The 17,938-nt window shown below is 36.8% G+C and overlaps 1 protein-coding gene across 3 annotated transcripts in view; it reads right to left on the bottom strand.

Moving 5' to 3' along the window:
- PTPN12 (protein tyrosine phosphatase non-receptor type 12) overlaps nt 1-17,938 on the bottom strand; it is a 93,052-nt gene that overhangs the window by 1,719 nt on the left and 73,395 nt on the right. For 2 of the 3 annotated variants that reach the window (XM_039239094.1, XM_039239092.1), the window contains exons 13-16: nt 8,841-9,814; nt 4,398-4,475; nt 3,520-3,587; nt 2,569-2,599 (exon numbers count right to left, since the gene is read on the bottom strand). In XM_039239094.1, the coding sequence (XP_039095025.1) occupies nt 2,569-2,599; nt 3,520-3,587; nt 4,398-4,475; nt 8,841-9,814 (1,151 nt within the window). The remainder of the gene's footprint in view (nt 1-2,568; nt 2,600-3,519; nt 3,588-4,397; nt 4,476-8,840; nt 9,815-17,938) is intronic. The other variant, XM_039239093.1, reaches the window with a different exon arrangement.

Genomic DNA, 17,938 nt, shown 5'->3' with positions numbered 1-17,938 from the left:
ATATTTCCTTAAAGTAGTTATGTGCCAGTGTCCTAAGGCAATAATTGCAAGTGAACTGCTTTTATATGGAAATCAAAGGCAATCAAGTTCATAGTTAATTAATGGACTACTGACTTCTAACAGTAGTAATTCTTTTCTTTGAAAGTTTTACATCACTTAAATTCTAGTTTATTTATTTAAATCCCCAATACAAAAGACTAGTAACAAAAGAAGTTAACTACTATGATTTATTCATTCTTTCACAACCATTAGCACATCCCCTGTAACTTTCTAAGAAACTTATGGAAACTTGGAATACAACTCAAATAATACATGACCCTTGTCCTTCGGTGCTTGTAGTTTAAACAGAAGTCAACAATTCTCTTCTACAAAGGACTAGAAAATAAATATTTTAGGCCTTGTAAGCAACATACAGTCTCTGTCACATATTCTCCACAGATTTTTGTTTTTAAACAACTTTTTTTTAACTAAGTACTGTACCCAATGTGGAGCTTGAACTCGTGATCCTGAGATGGAGTCGTATGCTCTACTGACTAAAGCAGCCAAAGCCCCTAAACAAGTTTTTAAAAATGTAAACATTATGGGGCTCCTGGGTGGCTCAATCAGTTGAGCATCCGACTCCTGAATTCGGCTCAAGTCATCATCTTGCAGTTCATGAGTTCAAGCCCGACACTGACAGTGTGGAACCTGTTAGGGATTCTCAGTCTCCCTCTCTCTCTGCCCCTCCCCCATTCGCTCTCCATCACTCTCAAAATAAACATTTAAAAAAATGTTTTTAATGTAAAAGTTATTTGTTCAGCTCAAAGTCAGAACAAAAACAAGCCAAGACTTAGGCTAGTAGGAGAGACTGACAAGCATATTATTGTATTGGTGTGATAAGTTTTATAGTAAAATCATGCAGAGTGCAATGGAACAGTCAGGAGAGGCACAGAGGTGAAACCAGTGGTGGTGAGCTCTTCAGGGACTGGGTTCTAGGAAGAAATGATGATGTAAGTCCAAAGGCCTCAATTTTCATAGTGAAGTAAAAGGTCATCTACTGAGTAAGAGTCAGTAAGACTGATTTCAGAAGAAAGTAAAGACTGGGAAAATTCAAGGAAAATAGAAAGTGTGCCAGTTAGAACAGATAAGATAACCAAGCAAAGCAGGGGGGCCAACTGTGGATGAAGATCTAGAACTGTTGGCTCAATCCGTAAAACTGAGTAATGTTCCCCAGCAGTATTCAGCTATCTTGAGGCTGGCAGTTAGGGACAAGAAACCAGAGGATAATTTAAAGTAGGACTAGAGTAATGGAGGACAGTATCTCGATTGGATAGAGAAGAGAAACCAGAAAGGAGTTAACATACATTAGAAAAAAAGAATCCAAGGATCCACCAATAGCAGCAGTAGTAATATAATAAAGTAAGTAATACTACCACTGCTTCCATTTGAGTGCCTATCATGTGCCAAGCACAGTGTTTGATAGCCCGTGTATATAATTTAAATAAGTCCTCGTGACAGTTTTTTAGAGTAGGTATTATTTCCAAAGGAAAAAAACCTGAGACTAAGATCAGGTAACTTGCCCAAAGTCATATAGTAAGTAAAATGTTAGAAATGAAAATTGCAAACCAGGTGGGCTTGACTTTAAAGCCCTGTTCTGTTCTTTTCCTTATGTTGCCTCAGCAAGTAGACACTCTTAAAAATTTTAAGATGGAATGGAGCCCCATTAGGCAAAGATTCAGGGAGAGAGCAACTGAAGCAGAATGGAGGGTAAGGGCAGATGATAGATGAACTGAGGGAACTGTACAGCCGAAGATGTTTGGTTGTTGCTACCATCTTTAATTTTTATTTTAGAGAGAGGTGGGGAGAGCATGCGAGTGGAGAAGGGCAGGGGGAGGGAGAGATAGAGAATCTCAAGCAGGCTCCACACTCAGCATGAGCCTGATGCGGGGCTTGATCCCACGATCGTGGGATCATGACCTGAACTGAAACCAAGAGTCAGGTGTGGACACTCAACCAACTGAGCCACCAGGCGCCCCTAAGCTAGGAGGTCTGATGAGCTGCTTTCATCGTCGCTGATTTATAAGAATTAATAATAACCTGATGTATTTTACCATGATAGTACAAGTAATGTGGCAGAAAAATATTCTAACTTGGCATTTTAACACTAGGTTGAGCGACATAATCTTATTGGTCTTCATAAATGCAGAAGTCCTAAAAGGAAGAATTCCAAGACAGTTTTTAGAGATCCAATTCAATAATCTAGGTTAATTTGGGACATTTATTCAAACCACTGTCATTTCTGGAATCGGAGTGTTTTTAAAAACAACAGAACATGAAACACAGAAAACTGTTTTAAAAATAATTTCTTTCCTATTAGCCTATAACTACCAATAATGAATTGTTACTTTTCAGATTAATAATACCTGATACAATAATTAATTTCGAATAATTATACTACACAGTTCAGGTTCTAGAAGTGTCCTACATATTCTCACATACAGAAATAACCAAGTAAATAGCATACATCATGAGGCATGCTATTTTATGGAGATTAATCTCTCTATAGAAAAGAAACAAAATCTAACTTACCACATTTTTCACTTCCAGGGGTTGTCAAGCCCTATAAAGAAGACATTTTAATACCTATTACAATACACATCTTTTATAAGAAATCATAGGAAATTTGGTCTGTTTTGACTATATATCCCAAGAAGTCAAGATCTACCAAAATTCTCAGTGTTAAAGGGAAAGAATTGTACAATGGTGTTTTCAGTTAGGCTTAACATTTTTAAATGTTATGGTATTTTATACTGGGAATAAAAAGGGAAATTACTTTGTCCTTCTGGATGGAAACAGAAAATGCAGAAGCAACTACACAAAAGAACATACACACAATTCCATTTTGCCTGTCTTCTACCATATTCAGCCAATTATGATATCATACATTATAGGACATAAATAACATCATTACAAGTTACCACTATTTTATATGTGCCAAGTAAAGTAGATTATGTTTCTTAATCAATTGTAAGATGTTCTCTAACTTGGGGGATATATAAAAAATGTTAACATTGGTAAAAAATGGTATGGGAACATGGCTAATATATTTAGCTACCAAACATTTGCTGAATGTGAAAAGGAAACCTCACGTAACCAGACAAACCAAAAGGATGGGACTATATACTTAGCGTTATAACGGAAGGAACAAACTCTAAGAATGTACTATCACCCTGAAAATGTTAACTCCTATTCCATTCACACTTCCAAAATGATTTAAAATACAGCGTAATTTACAGATTTTAAAAGCAGAGTAGGAAAATAATACTCTGAAGTGATGATCATATGTAGATCATGTTGCCCTTTTTAAAAATTTCAGATCTCAAATTTTATAGGCTTTTCATCTGAAATCTTACCATTAAGAAATGCTGATCAAAAATTATATTTAACAGTCTTAAGGTGACAGTTATTATAACAAACAACTATAAGGTAAAAAGAGAAAAAATACTGAGGTATAGCTGTTCCAAACCCAAAAGGACTCACTTCAGATATTTTTTGTTCAGACTGTTCCTGACTTTGAAGTTCACTCCATTCATATCTTACAGGTGTATCTGAGAAAAAGAAAATCTTTCAATTAACATCTTTAATTCCTTAACTTCTTGCATTAAACACGCAAAAACAGACTCAATAGATTTTTAGAAACTATCACTTCCATAAAATATTTTCTTATTTCTATTATTTTAAGAAATGTAGTTTATAGTTATAAGCTCACTGTAATGTATACATGTGGCAGACTTAGATGTATTTAGTAGTACTGAACTATATGGCTTCACTGTTTTTAACATTGTTGAAAATCAGTTAAAATTAATAAAATGTTGGTAAAATGTAACTCAGGTAAGACTAGGGAGGACCTTGCCAAGTATAAGACAGTAAATATGTTAAGCTGTTTCTGTACTTTTTTAAAGAAGAGACAGAGGAGAAATATATTATCAAGGTTTTGAAATATCACTTTCTCCCAGTGTCCCAACACCAACTGAGGTGATGCCCATCTACAACCCAAATTAAATATTTACTTACCCCAACTGGCACCCAGTGAAGCAGTTAATGTCTTTTAATAAGTAGGTGCTATTTTTAATGAATGAAAAGACACCAACTTGCAAATAAATATAAATGCATTTAACTAAATTATAGTATCTAACATAAATGTAGCCATTTTACCAATCTTAGCAGATTAAAATATCATTTGAAAGTATTTTTCAAAAAATAAATATTTTTCATACAAGGAATTAAAAACATTTGTCAATATCAATTCAAACCTTTTTTGAATGTATACAGCTCAACAGCAACTAAAGTAAAATCAGCCATGTTTTTCAGAGTTTATTATTACCGTACATTAACAAAAAAGCAGAAGAGACACTCACTATGTTCACTTGCTAATACAAAGGATTCAGGAGTTCTTTCAGGTAGGGGAGGAGGTGAATCTTCACTACCATCAACATCTATATTAAATACATAAAATTTAGACAAATTATGGACTTGTTAAAGAATATTAACTCATTAAAAAATGAACTTGTTACCTAAGTAAAATAGAGCTTCTTGACATTCTAAAATAATTTCCACAAGTATCTAAGAGAACCAGTTTTTATTTTTTTTAAAAAGGTTTATTTTTGAGAGACAACGCATGAGCCAGGGACGGGCAGAGAGAGGGAGACAGAGGATCTGAAGCCAGCTCTGGGCTGACAGCAAAGAGCCCAATGCAGGGCTCAAACTCACGAACCATGAGATCATTACCTGAGCTGAAATCAGACACTTAACCAACTGAGCCACCCATCTGCCTCTAAAAGAATCAGTTTTTAAAAATGCAAAAACACAAATAAGAAATCCTTACTATTCAACTTATCAAGAATTATGAAATGAGCGAAGCAGAATGAGCTTATTCACTGCTGCACAAAGAAAATGACTCTCCTCACTTTCTTAATACCCTGCAGACATCAATCACTCTGTCCTCTCAGTCTGAAGACAGCCTTCAGTAGAAAAGGCAGTGGGCAAGGGACATCTCTATTGGGCTTGCAGATGATGCTTTGAGTGCACAAAAGAAACCTTTGGTCATTTGACTCAAGCCAGTGTTTCCCAAACTGGAATCAATTGCTTAACTCTTTACAGGAGTTTTGCCATACCAGACACCACCACCTGTCCTATTTATTTAAAACAAACATTTTTTTAATATTCATTTTTGAGAAACGGCACTAGCAGCAGAGAAGCAGAGATCTAAAGCAGGCTCCAGGCTCTGAGCTGTCAGCACAGAGCCCGATGTGTGTCTCAAACCCATGAACTGTGAGATCACGACCTGAGCCAAAATCAGACACTTAACTGACTAAGCCACGCAAGCACCCCTGTCCTATTTACTTTTTAAATCCATTCATTTTTAACCTGTGTCCTTTGGTCATATTTTTAAAAGTAATGACTAAAATAACAAATCTTAAGTGTTCATTTTCTAATACACATAAAACTATTATTTTTTTTTAATGTTCATTTATTTAATGCTTAAAATCTTGTGACCAATGGCATATGACCTACACTGAGAATACTGACTGAAGCCATATTAAAGGTATTCACCAGTAAAACAAAATTAGTCTTGGAAAAGATAATGCACTAAGTAAGGCTCATCAGTTAGCCTTTCTACAGTAGGGTAAATGAAGTTTCACTGGAGGTACAGAAGGAAAATATGAGGATATAATTCCGTGCGTGGGTCCTCAGGTTAGGGAGGATGGAGTGAAAAAAGGGAAATGTAAGAATCCTGTATTATTTTGTCTGGGCCTTGACAACTGTTTTCTCTAAAAAATGAACAATCTTGGGGCGCCTGGGTGGCTTAGTCGGTTAAGCGTCCGACTTTTGCTTAGGTCATGATCTTGTGGTTCGTGGGTTCGAGCCCCGCGTCGGGCTCTGTGCTGACTGCCAGCTCAGAGCCTGGAGCCTGTTTCAGAGTCTGTGTCTCCCTCTCTCTCTGACCCTCCCCTGCTCACGCTGTCTCCCTCTCTCTCTCCTAGAAATAAATAAAAAAATATTTAAAAAACAATTAAAAATAAAAAATGAACAATCTTGCAACGACACTTTGCTGTTTAACCATATCCAATAAGCTCTGCATTACAGAGACTGAAAAATCAAGCAAAGGCTTTTCAGTTTTCAACTAGCATGAGCCAGGTATGAGTGTTCTTGTCCTCCCTACATTTATTTAGCTAAAGACCCAAGAAAATACAGCCTCTGGGTCTTAGTAAGAATTCTAGTCCAGTATTTTATGTCAGTCACTAGTTACTGGAACTCTCTCTTACATATAAAATGAAGCCACTGAAGAACCATCCACTTTATCGAGTAGTAATAATCTCAGCTATCATCATTCTTCCCCTTGCCCTTCTGTTACTAACAGCTCAGAGATAGCTGTTGGAAGGAAGGGATGCATTATTTAGTGAACAAATAATTAACTGAACAAATAATAATTAAGTAAACAAATCGGGAAGAGCAGTCTTGCTTGCTTACGTTAAGTATCTTTCAGACTCTATACCTCTTTTTCTAATGGCAGTCTTTATTCTTTAAGACTTTTATTTTCTAACTGTGGCTCTTGCTTTTCAGCTCCAGGTTTTTCCTTCAATCTCTGGACCGCCTTTCCTATGTTATACACCTTTCCTACGTTCTATTTTAGAGGTTATCCAACCAGAGACTGCACATTTTACACAGGCTTTTGCAAATCATACACTGAATGGGAGGGACTCAGTGTAGCCAAGTTTGAGAAATCTTTCAGGAGGCCAGAGTCAATATTAAAATCACTGCCAGGAATTTTTGCCAGGAAGTAGCTTATGCAAAAGGTTGTTTTAGGTATCAAAATAAAATTGTTCTTTTTAACTCCCTAACACGTTGTAAAACAAACAAGCAAACAAAAATCTAATTCTTATGCCAGTGGTTCATCTACAAAGAAAATAACTGGTAACCTCAAAAACAGGACTGCCTGTCATCATGTTGCAGCAAAGAACATTAACCCAGGAAAATCTTCAGTTAATACCAAACTCATTTAGCACAGGTTGGGGAGGGCAAAAAGAAACCAGAAGTTACATTACAACTATTTTTGCTTTGAAATACAAATAAAATGCAGAGAAGTGAGCTAGTATACAGCAGGATGACTTCAAATATCCTTATGCAGTACTTTCTATATTATATTTTTTTAATGTTTATTTTTGAGACACACACACACACACACACACACACACACACACACACACACACACACAGTGAGTGCAGGAGGGGCAGAGAGAGGAAGGCACAGAATGTGAGCTGAGCTGTCAGCACAGAGCCTGACCTGGGGCTCCAACTCAGGAACTGTGAGTTTGTGACCTGAGCCGAATTCAGATGCTTAACTGACTAAGCCCCCCAGGCGCCCCAGTATTTTGTATTTTAAAGGAACTTTTTCTGTCATCACAGAAAGACTGGTCGAGTGTCAGTAACTTTTAATGAGCTATCATATCATGCATCCTTCCTGCCCTCACACCAAATTCTATTTCTACCAATCCTTTAAAAAAAAAAAAATTTCCTAGGTACAGGATCAATGCATGCTTGATATATACTTCAAAAGCCCAAAATGAAAATTCCTCATCAACCCATTTTCTTGTGTAGTTACAACTTGGCAGTTATTTTTCAAGCTCTGAATATGAGGAAGAAACAGATATTAACAATTTTAAATAATGGCAAACTGGTAAAGTATTATTTGTTGTGGTAACCATTATCTTCTGAAGATCCTTCAAATAAAACACAGAAGGTTCAAGACTACAGAAAAATCCTGTAAACATAAGAAACTACCTTAGATTCTCACTTACACTACCAGATACATTCTCAAGACTAAAAAACACAGTATGTGTCAGTTGGGAAAAATAAAGACACCATAGTATGGGTGGTACTTATTAGGTCAGAAATAGAAAAAGAAAGTTATCCTTCAAGTTCATGGTACTTATTTTACTTGCACATTGTAAATACCAGCCTATTTAGGTCATGACTAAAGTTCACTGACAAGTAAATGACCATTGATAATCAATCTACCAGTAAATAGCTTTTGTGTTTATTACATTTGCTCTCAACTTTATGGTCTGTTTAAGAAGGCAGCCAGGATTATTTTAGTGGATCAAAGATGAATTTCAAGAACCAATAACAAATTTTGGGTACCAAGTGCACACATATTCAAAAGCTAACACAGTTTTTTAAAAAAGTCATTAAATAATAGTATCAATTACTTAAATGGGGATATATCCCGTTCACTACTAACTGAATTAAATTTCCCGTATTCTGCTGAGTAGTTGCAATTTTGCTTCTTGGTTCATCTTAGAGGTGAAAGCAACCTCACAAGTATAAAAGTTGTTGTGTAGTTAAAAAAGCATTAAACAACGATGAACTAGTATTTGTGATAAACACAGTTAAATGCCCAATGAAGCCGTCCAAAAATATTTGTGTCACTGTTACCTGAAGCAATTCTATCTTCCCTAAATTATTTCTGATTATTCAGTCAGATAAATTTTTGACCCACACAAAACACTAAAACCTATTACCACAGGAGGGAAAATAAAAAGGCACAAACTTTTCAGGTTCAACAACTGAAATACCTTGGAAACAAAACCTAGTAATGCAGTTAAATTAAGGTAACAAATAGGGCTTACTTTATCATTATTTTTTAATATAAACCTTCTTTTAAAATATCTAAAATAATGAAACTGTGCAATAGGCTCTACAGTGAAATGTGGAACAAAGCACAATTAATTGATACAGTGCTTAGAACAGTGACTGGCACACAGTAAAAATATTTAAGTGTTAGATACTGTTGTTATTACCTTTTTCAGCACCTGAATGTATTGTTCCTGCTATATCATGTCTAGCAATGGACATTGGCAATACTTTCCTTGTAGAAATGCTTTCAGTACTAGTGGCAGCAGAAACTGTGGCACTTGCTTTTGAAATATTAGTTTTATTCTTGGTCATGGCACCATCAGAGTTCCTTTCATCTGAGTCCGAGTCATCAGAGTGAAGAGGATTAGTAAAACTAAGGGGTGCTCTGAAGACAGGCGAGCTGTTATGATCTGCAGAATCATGGGTATCAACAGGTGTTGTGGGGCTTGGTGTTAAACTCACAGTTTTCATTGTTTGACAGTGGAGATCTGAGGGTTTTCCTTCAGACGAATCAGGCATGGGTAGGGTATTTTCGGGCCCATGAAATGACCACATTACATGTCCTTTTTCATCAAGAGGCAAGCGGTCTGGCCTTGGAGGTGTGCCTGAATTCTTCTGTGATTCTTCTGCTGGAACAACTGGAACTTTATTTGACTGTGTTGCACTGCAGTCCACACAAGAATTCTGAGAAATATCATCTACTTTAAGTTCCCCTGAACTCAGTTCCTGGGACTTAGAGGTTTTATCAATTATACAAGGTGGAGTCGATTTAATTTTAATTGCATGTCCCCTATTCAAGAGTGTGTTCCCATCAAAACTTTTTGGTCCCTCTTGGAGAGGGACCTTCTTAATCTCAAAACTTAAATTTCGCTCCAATTTTTTATCCATCTGTTCAATAGCTGATTCATTTTTCCCTGGAAGTTCAGCTGACTTATTATAGTTTCTGTTGAGGTCTGTTGAGTGTTGTTCTGATGAAACCATGTGCAACACTGGCTTTGGATGGTATCTGTCATTGTCCTGCCACACAGTAGTGACAGTTGGAAAAGCTGACGGGGGAGAAGGTGTTAAGATGGGTGGCACTGGGTGAGGTTCTGGTGGCTGAAGTATTTCTTCCTTGGCATCCCCTTCAACAAGGCAACTGAAAACATTAAGAAAAGGGCACCATAAGACTGCTCATTCTTTCATGAATAAAAAATTATAAACTGTCAAAATTTAGTGTTTAACGAGGCAATATATATACTGTTTACAAATGCAAGAATTTTCATGAAAAACAGGTCTCCTGCCAGAGCCCTTCAGCTACCCAGAGACATCAACTTTCAACCTTTTAAACAGCTATTTCTAAGATTCACCTCCATTATTTCAAAATATTTCAAAATGCATAAATTATCTTTTTTCCATAAATTGTTATTTCTTGATCTATTTCGTACACTCTCCATTATCTTCCTACTACGTATCTTTTCTATCTTCTCAGTAGTGTTATAACTTTCTGCTAGTTCGATCTTATCACTATAGATATCAGTCTTACCCTTGGCACCATAATTTTCTAATCTTTTCTTATACAACCTCTTGTTTTTCTCTGATAATTGCCTTATGTTTCAGATGGCTTAGTTCTCTATGCATCATCAGTAATTCAGCCCTTCTTCCCGCCCCCCCCCCACATTTATACACCTCTTCTCAGTTGGTCAGGAAGCACACTATAGGTAATTATCAATACCATACATGTCCCTCTTAGATCCTTGGGGTTCAAGGTCCAATGTGTATGTACCACTGACTACCTAGGCCCCACAGAGCTGACATTCTCTCCAGTGTCAGACTCTCCTATTTTCCTGGTCCCATAAGGTACACTTCTTTGTTTTGGTGGTTATATTCTGCAGTTTCTTCTTAAGAACTCCATATAGTAGGCAAATTTCTTTGATATATTTATAATATAAATATACTTAATATATTTGAGTACTATATTTTTAAGGTTATTGATTTTTTTGAAAAGATACAGAATTTTAGATTAGAAGTAATTTCCTTGCACAATTTTGTAATTCTGGTTCCTGGTCCTTTGAATGTGAACTGTGTTTTTTTTTTTCCCTCTCTCTTGGAGTTTTTAGGAGCAAAAGATCTTTTGGAGCTTTTTGTTCTTGAGGTTCTACAGTCTCATAGTGGAACTCCATTGTATTATAATTTTTTTATCTACTAGATTGGGAACTTTCTTTCTCTTTTTAAGTTTGTTTGTTTTGAGATAGAGCACATGCATAAGCAGTGGAGGAGCAGAGAATCACAAGCAGGCTTTGCACTTTCAGCACTGAGCCCCATACGGGGTTCAAACTGACGAACTGTGAGATCATGACCTGAGCTGAAATCAAGAGTTGAAGGTGGGGTGCGTGGGTGGCTGAGTCAGTTAAGAGTCCAACTCTTGATTTCAGCTCAGGTCATGATCTCCCGTCTCGAGAGTTTGAGCCCCATAAGGGACCCTGTGCTAAAAGTGTTGAGCCTGCTTGGGATTCCCTCCACCTTCTCCTCTGCCACTACTCCCCCTCAGAATAAATAAACTTAAAAAAAAAATTTTTTTTTTTTTAAAAGAAGAGTTGGACGCTTAACCAACTAAGCCACGAAGGCACCCCCTAGATTGGGAACTTTCTATATGAAAACTTACGTTCTTGGGGCACCTGGGTGGCTCATTCGGCCATGATCTCCTGGTTTGTGAGTCTGAGCTCTGCACTGTCAGTGAAGAGCCTGCTTGAGATTATCTCTCAAATAAATATTCATGTTCCTTAATACTAGAAATTTATCTTATCTTTTTCTACTGTGTACTATCTCTTTTTCATCCAGGTTCCTTTTTTTCCCCTGCATATTTAAGTCGATCTTTCATGTTAGAGACATTGTCAAATTCCTGATTATCCTGGTTCTGTTCTTAAAGAATGGAGCATTATAAATAACTGGAAGATCTATACAGATTATGTAACGGGGAGGTCTTGAAGCTTGTGGCTTAGTGGTCATGGAGAATGAGTATAGCCCTTCCAGCAATATTGGTGGGCCACAACAATGAGTAAGTGTACATTTCATTTATTGAGCTAGTTTGTTTTTTAAGAGGGAGATTCTGTCTACCACCAGCAAACTGGGAGCAAAGGAACTAGAGGATCTGATCATTCAGCTACAGATTCCTGTTTTCAGTAAGGCACTACAACCCCACCATCAGTTGGACCTGATGTCCTTGAATCCAAAGACGCCCTGGTTCAACCAGTCCAGAATAAATCCTTCCTGTGTGTCCAGATGTGGGAGAAGCAGTCATTTGCTCAATGTGATGTAAGGAATCTGGGGTTCTAAACAGTCTTTACAGAGATACTCAGGTAGTCTCCTTTTTTTAGTCCTATCCTATACACTAGCCTTAAGGGGGGCCTCCAATTTCTGAGCTATTCTAAGGATTCTTTAAAGAATCCAAAGAGAAGCAACAAGGGTTGCTTCTTGTGGGCTTCCCCCACCTACAGGAAAGCAAGTTTTAGCTTTCTCTGTTCTGTTAGTTCCTCTACATTTGTTGATATGCTTTCCACTTTCCACAATTTTGTCATCATCCTATCTGCTGCCATCCCTCTCCAATTCTGTTTAAAATCTTGCATTTGCATGTTCCTTCACTACAATTTTAGTAAGTTTAGGGAGGAACCAGAGTTAAATGTGTTCAAACAGCCTTATTTAACCAATAATCTTGTAAGTCCTTTTGGAAGCAGTGTGCAGGATGTCAAAAATATACAATAAATATATTCTACTACTCATATTTTTAAAAATAGCTTTACAAACCTGAACAGACCCATAACAAGTGAAGAAATCGAATCAGTTATCAAAAATCTCCCAACAAATAAGAGCCCTGGACCTGATAGCTTCCCTGGGGAATTCTACCAGACATTTAAAACAGAATTAATCCCAATTCTTCTCAAGCTATTCCAAAAAATAGAAATCGAAGGAAAACTCCAGGATTCATTTTATGAAGCCAGCATCACTCTGATTCCCAAGCCAGACAGAGATCCAACAAAAAAAGAGAACTATAGGCCAATATCCTTGATGAATACGGATGCAAAAATTCTCAACAAGATCCTTGCAAATCGAATCCAGCAGCATATCAAAAGAATCATCCACCAAGATCAAGTGGGATTCATTCCTGGGTTACAGGGCTGGTTCAACATTCGCAAATCAATCAATGTGATCCATCATATCAATAAAAGAAAAGATAAAAACCATATGATCCTGTCAATAGATGCAGAAAAAGCATTTGACAAAATACAGCATCCCTTCTTAATAAAGACTCTCGAGAAAGTTGGGATAGAAGGAACCTACTTAAACATCATCAAAGCCATCTATGAGAAGCCTTCAGCTAACATCATCCTCAACGGGGAAAAACTGAGAGCTTTCCCCCTGAGATCAGGAACACGACAGGGATGTCCACTCTCACCACTGTTGTTTAACATAGTGCTGGAAGTCCTAGCATCAGCCATCAGACAACAAAAGGAAATCAAAGGCATCAGAATTGGCAAAGAGGAAGTCAAACTTTCACTCTTCGCAGATGACATGATACTCTACATAGAAAACCCGACAGACTCCACCAGAAGCCTACTAGAACTGATCCAAGAATTCAGCCAAGTTGCAGGGTACAAAATCAACGTACAGAAATCGGTTGCATTTTTATACACCAATAATGAAGCAACAGAAAGAGAAATCAAGAAACTGATCCCATTCACAATTGCACAAAAAACCATAAAATACCTCGGAATAAACCTAACCAAGGATACAAGAGATCTGTATGATGAAAACTATAGAAAACTTATGAAGGAAATTGAAGAAGACACAAAGAAATGGAAAAACATTCCATGCTCATGGATAGGAAGAATAAATATAGTTAAGATGTCATTACTACCTAAAGCACTCTACACATTCAATGCAATTCCAATCAAAATTGCACCAGCATACTTCTCAAAACTAGAACAAACTATCCAAAAATTTGTATGGAACCACAAAAGACCCCGAATAGCCAAAGTAATACTGAAAAATAAAACCAAAACGGGAGGTATCACCATCCCAGACTTCAGCCTCTACTACAAAGCTGTCATCCTCAAGACAGTATGGTATTGGCACAAAAACAGACACATAGACCAATGGAACAGAATTGAGAACTCAGAAGTGGACCCAAAAGTATACAGCCAACTGATCTTTGACAAAGCAGGAAAGAATATCCAATGGAAAAAAGACAGCCTTTTTAACAGATGGTGTTGGGAGAACTGGACAGCAACATGCAGAAGAATGAAACTAGATCATTTTCTCACACCATGCACAAAAATCAACTCAAAATGGATAAAGGACCTGAACGTGAGACAGGAAACTATCAACACCCTAGAGGAGAAAGCAGGAAACAACCTCCTTGACCTCCACCGCAGCAACTTCTTACTTGACACATCCCCAAAAGCAAGGGAATCAAGAGCAAAAATAAACTGTTGGGACCTCATCAAGATTAAAAGCTTCTGCACAGCCAAGGAAACAACCCAGAAAATTAATAGGCAACCAACGGAATGGGAAAAGATAGTTGCAAATGACATATCAGATAAAGGGTTAATATCCAGAATCTATAAGGAACTCACCAAACTACACGCCCGAAAAACAAACAACCCAGTGAAGAAATGGGCAGAAGACATGAACAGACACTTCTCCAAAGAGGACATCCAGATGGCCAACAGACACATGAAACGATGCTCAGCATCCCTCCTCATCAGGGAAATACAAATCAAAACCACACTGAGATACCACCTCACGCCAGTCAGAGTGGCTAAAATGAGCAAATCAGAGAACTCTAGATGCTGGCGAGGATGTGGAGAAACGGGCACCCTCCTACACTGTTGGTGGGAATGTAAACTGGTACAGCCCCTCTGGAAAACAGTGTGGAGGTTCCTAAGGAAACTAACAACAGAACTCCCCTATGACCCAGCAATAGCAATGCTAGGAATTTACCCAAGGGATACAGAAATGCTGATGCATAGGAACACATGTACCCCAATGTTCATAGCAGCACTCTACACAATAGCTGAAACATGGAAAGAGCCTAAGTGTCCATCAACAGACGAATGGATCAAAAAAATTGGTTTATCTATACCATGGAATGAGAAACAATGAAATCTGGCCATGTGTAGCAACATGGATGGACCTTGAGGGTGTTATGCTGAGCGAAATAAGTCAGGTAGAGAAGGACAAATATCATATGTTTGCACGTATAGGAGGATTAGGAGGAACTTGACGGAGGAACAAGGGGGAGAAGAAGGGGGGAAATGGTGGGGGAAAGGGAGAGAGGCAAACCATGAGAGACTCTTGAATGCTGACAAAAACTGAGGACTGATAGATGTGGGGGGGAGAGGGGATGCGCATGGAGGAGGGCACTTGTGGGGATGAGCACTGAGTGTTATGTGGAAACTAATTTGACAATAAACTATTAGAAAAAAAAAATGAAAAAAAATAGCTTTACAAGGTATAGTTGATATACAAAACACTACATATTTCATATATAGAATTTGATGAGTTTGGACATATGCATATACCCATGATACTATCACCACAATCAAGGTAATAAACATATATTATCACCTCCAAAAGTTTCCTTGTGTTCCTTTGTGGGTTTTTGTGGCTACTCAAATTTTATTGGTAATTACACTAACAGATTTCTTCCTTATCCTTCCCTGATTTAAGGTTGGTTGGAACAAGGCTTATGGCACTTTCATGTACACAAAAATTTGAAGTCCAGCCACAAAAAAATGTATGCTACATATGGATTTTCCACTATAGTATCCAGCACTCATATTTTTATTAGATATTCTGATGTAAAAAAAAATTCCAATGAATAGATATATGACTTGCATAATTTTTATTGTAAATACTGGTTTTAATCTCATCTATTTTCAAAAACATTCAGGACCTACCCGCATACTAGGCATTATAACAGTACCAGAAGAGGACAGAACAATGAACACAACAGTTCCGAAAAACAGTGAAAAATAAAACCAAAGAATTAGATTGAAGCTACACTTGTGAAGGCCCAGAACTTTACACTAAGATATTTGGACTTTATAATAATAATAAAAAAATTACATTTAATTTGTTTGACCAGGTCTTAAAATGAATAACTCTATAATTTGTTTCAAATTGATGTTTTATATAAATCAGAAAATTACTTTTCTTACAGTAAGTTAGGCTGGATTCCATATGGGGTGGAAAGAGTACGAGAGTGAAGGAAATGACTACTGAAAAACTAGAACAAAACACTATAAAAACAAAAACTACTCTCTTTTTTTACGGAGGTAACCCCATATAATGAAGAAGCCATTACTGGACAGGAAGTAGGAGATTTGTGCTCTTGGTTGAACTCGGCTAGCCTATGCACATCAGTTCCTTTGGAAAGCAGCTATACTAACATCCTTGTGGTCAAGATTACTGTTGAAGTCACTGAGTTCATGACATCACTTCCCACTCTGACATATTATTGACTATCTACAGAATGAATAGAGAATACATGGCAATCTAAAAAAGAAGATGAAAAAACATAAATATAGGTGTTACATCACTGCTAATGATTACTTTTGATATAATGATTATTTTTTTAACATTTATTTATTTTTGAGAGAGAGACAGACACACAGAATACAAAGCAGGCTCCAGGCTCCAAGCTATCAGCACTGAGCCAGAGGGTGGGACTCAACTCACGAACCGTGAGATCATGACCTGAACTGACGTTGGACTCTTAACCTAAGTCCCCCAAACGCCCCAATATAATGATTACCTTATATCCTATATAGCTTAAACTCTGGATTTGAGAAACATGTTCTACTTGTGTTTATCTTTTATTGCTTAGTTTTATTATATGTTCTCACCTCTATCAATAACTTTTAAATTAAAGCTTGAGATCAAAAGTATTTCTAACAGGGAAAAAGAGTAACACAAGACTTAGAGAACAATAGTAAGCATGCATATTTTTGCATTTTGCCAAAATCTATCCTTATTTATCTTAAAGAATTCAAATTGGGAATAATTCAGTTAGAACTTCAAAATTTTAATCCATCAAATCACTTTTTCTTCAGATGGTTAGTAATATTATATTATGACTTAATAAATAACCAAACCTTTTCCTTCTCCCTATTTAGTATATATTAATTCTTAACAGGATCTATTCCCTAGTTGTTGATTCAACTCTGTTAACTGGTATATTTTGTTCTTTATCACTGACAGACTGTTTTATAGATTACAACTTTCTAGTTTTTAAGAGTTGGTCCTCACTTATCACTATTTTCATCCAACGTTTTCTTTGATATTTCCGCTTCTTTGCTCATCCAAATTAACATTATATCGTCAAGTTCAGAAAAGATCCCTTTTGTATTTTAGTGAAAATTGCATCAAATTTGAAAATAAATGGTATTTTAAATATCATAGCAAAAGCTAAATTACATTTAACTTTTCTAACAAAGAACACTTAATTTTTTTTCAATTTACTACAAATGAAATTATTTCTACCTAAGGTTCTGCTTTCTACAGGTTATTTCCAGGTATTTAATATTTTGAAAGGGACCTCTTTTAATCACTTCTTATTTGGCTGGGCTATAGGACCATTTCCTACTTTTATTCAATCACTTAGCTCCTTTCTTAAAAATTAACCACTTCAAGGCAATATATATTTTGGTTTAATATACTTGTTTAAAGAAAATTAACAAAAGGAAAATAGCATTTAAAAAAAGAGCCAAAGATTTTTTTTTAAGAGACAAAAACAGTGCAGAAGAATAACAACTGTTTTGTGAGATATGGGTTTCTCCCATCACCTTCTTTTTTCTATTTGCCATTTTCCTGGAGTTCTCGGTCACCAAAATCCTCACTCAAAAACCACATTCTTTGCTAGATGAGGGTCCCCCAAATCAGGTAACTTCAAACGCCTCCAACTGAGCAGATCTTAACTCCTTGTTTTGACCCCACAAATGCCCTCACCTATCCAGCATATTCTAAGAGCCACAGAGGTCTGAAAATCCACTCATTCTCCCAGGCAGCCCTTAAACACATTGATATTCCTCTATTTCTGCCAGTAACAAAATGCCTTCATGGCTTATAGAATGCCACTGTTTACTGGTTTCACCTTTCATGAATTATCCTTTTTTACAGCTTTCTTTTAGTCTGCTCCTCACAAATTAAGGTGCTTATCAGGGTTCTCTCCTTGGTACTTTGTTATATATATCTACAGTGTGAAAGACTTTATTTCTGCCCA

This window comes from Hyaena hyaena, unplaced genomic scaffold, assembly GCF_003009895.1.
Source record: "Hyaena hyaena isolate Hyena2069 unplaced genomic scaffold, ASM300989v1 scaffold_152, whole genome shotgun sequence".
In the NCBI taxonomy this organism is placed as follows: Eukaryota; Metazoa; Chordata; class Mammalia; order Carnivora; family Hyaenidae; genus Hyaena; species Hyaena hyaena.
This window is presented reverse-complemented; position numbering and strand designations above follow the sequence as displayed.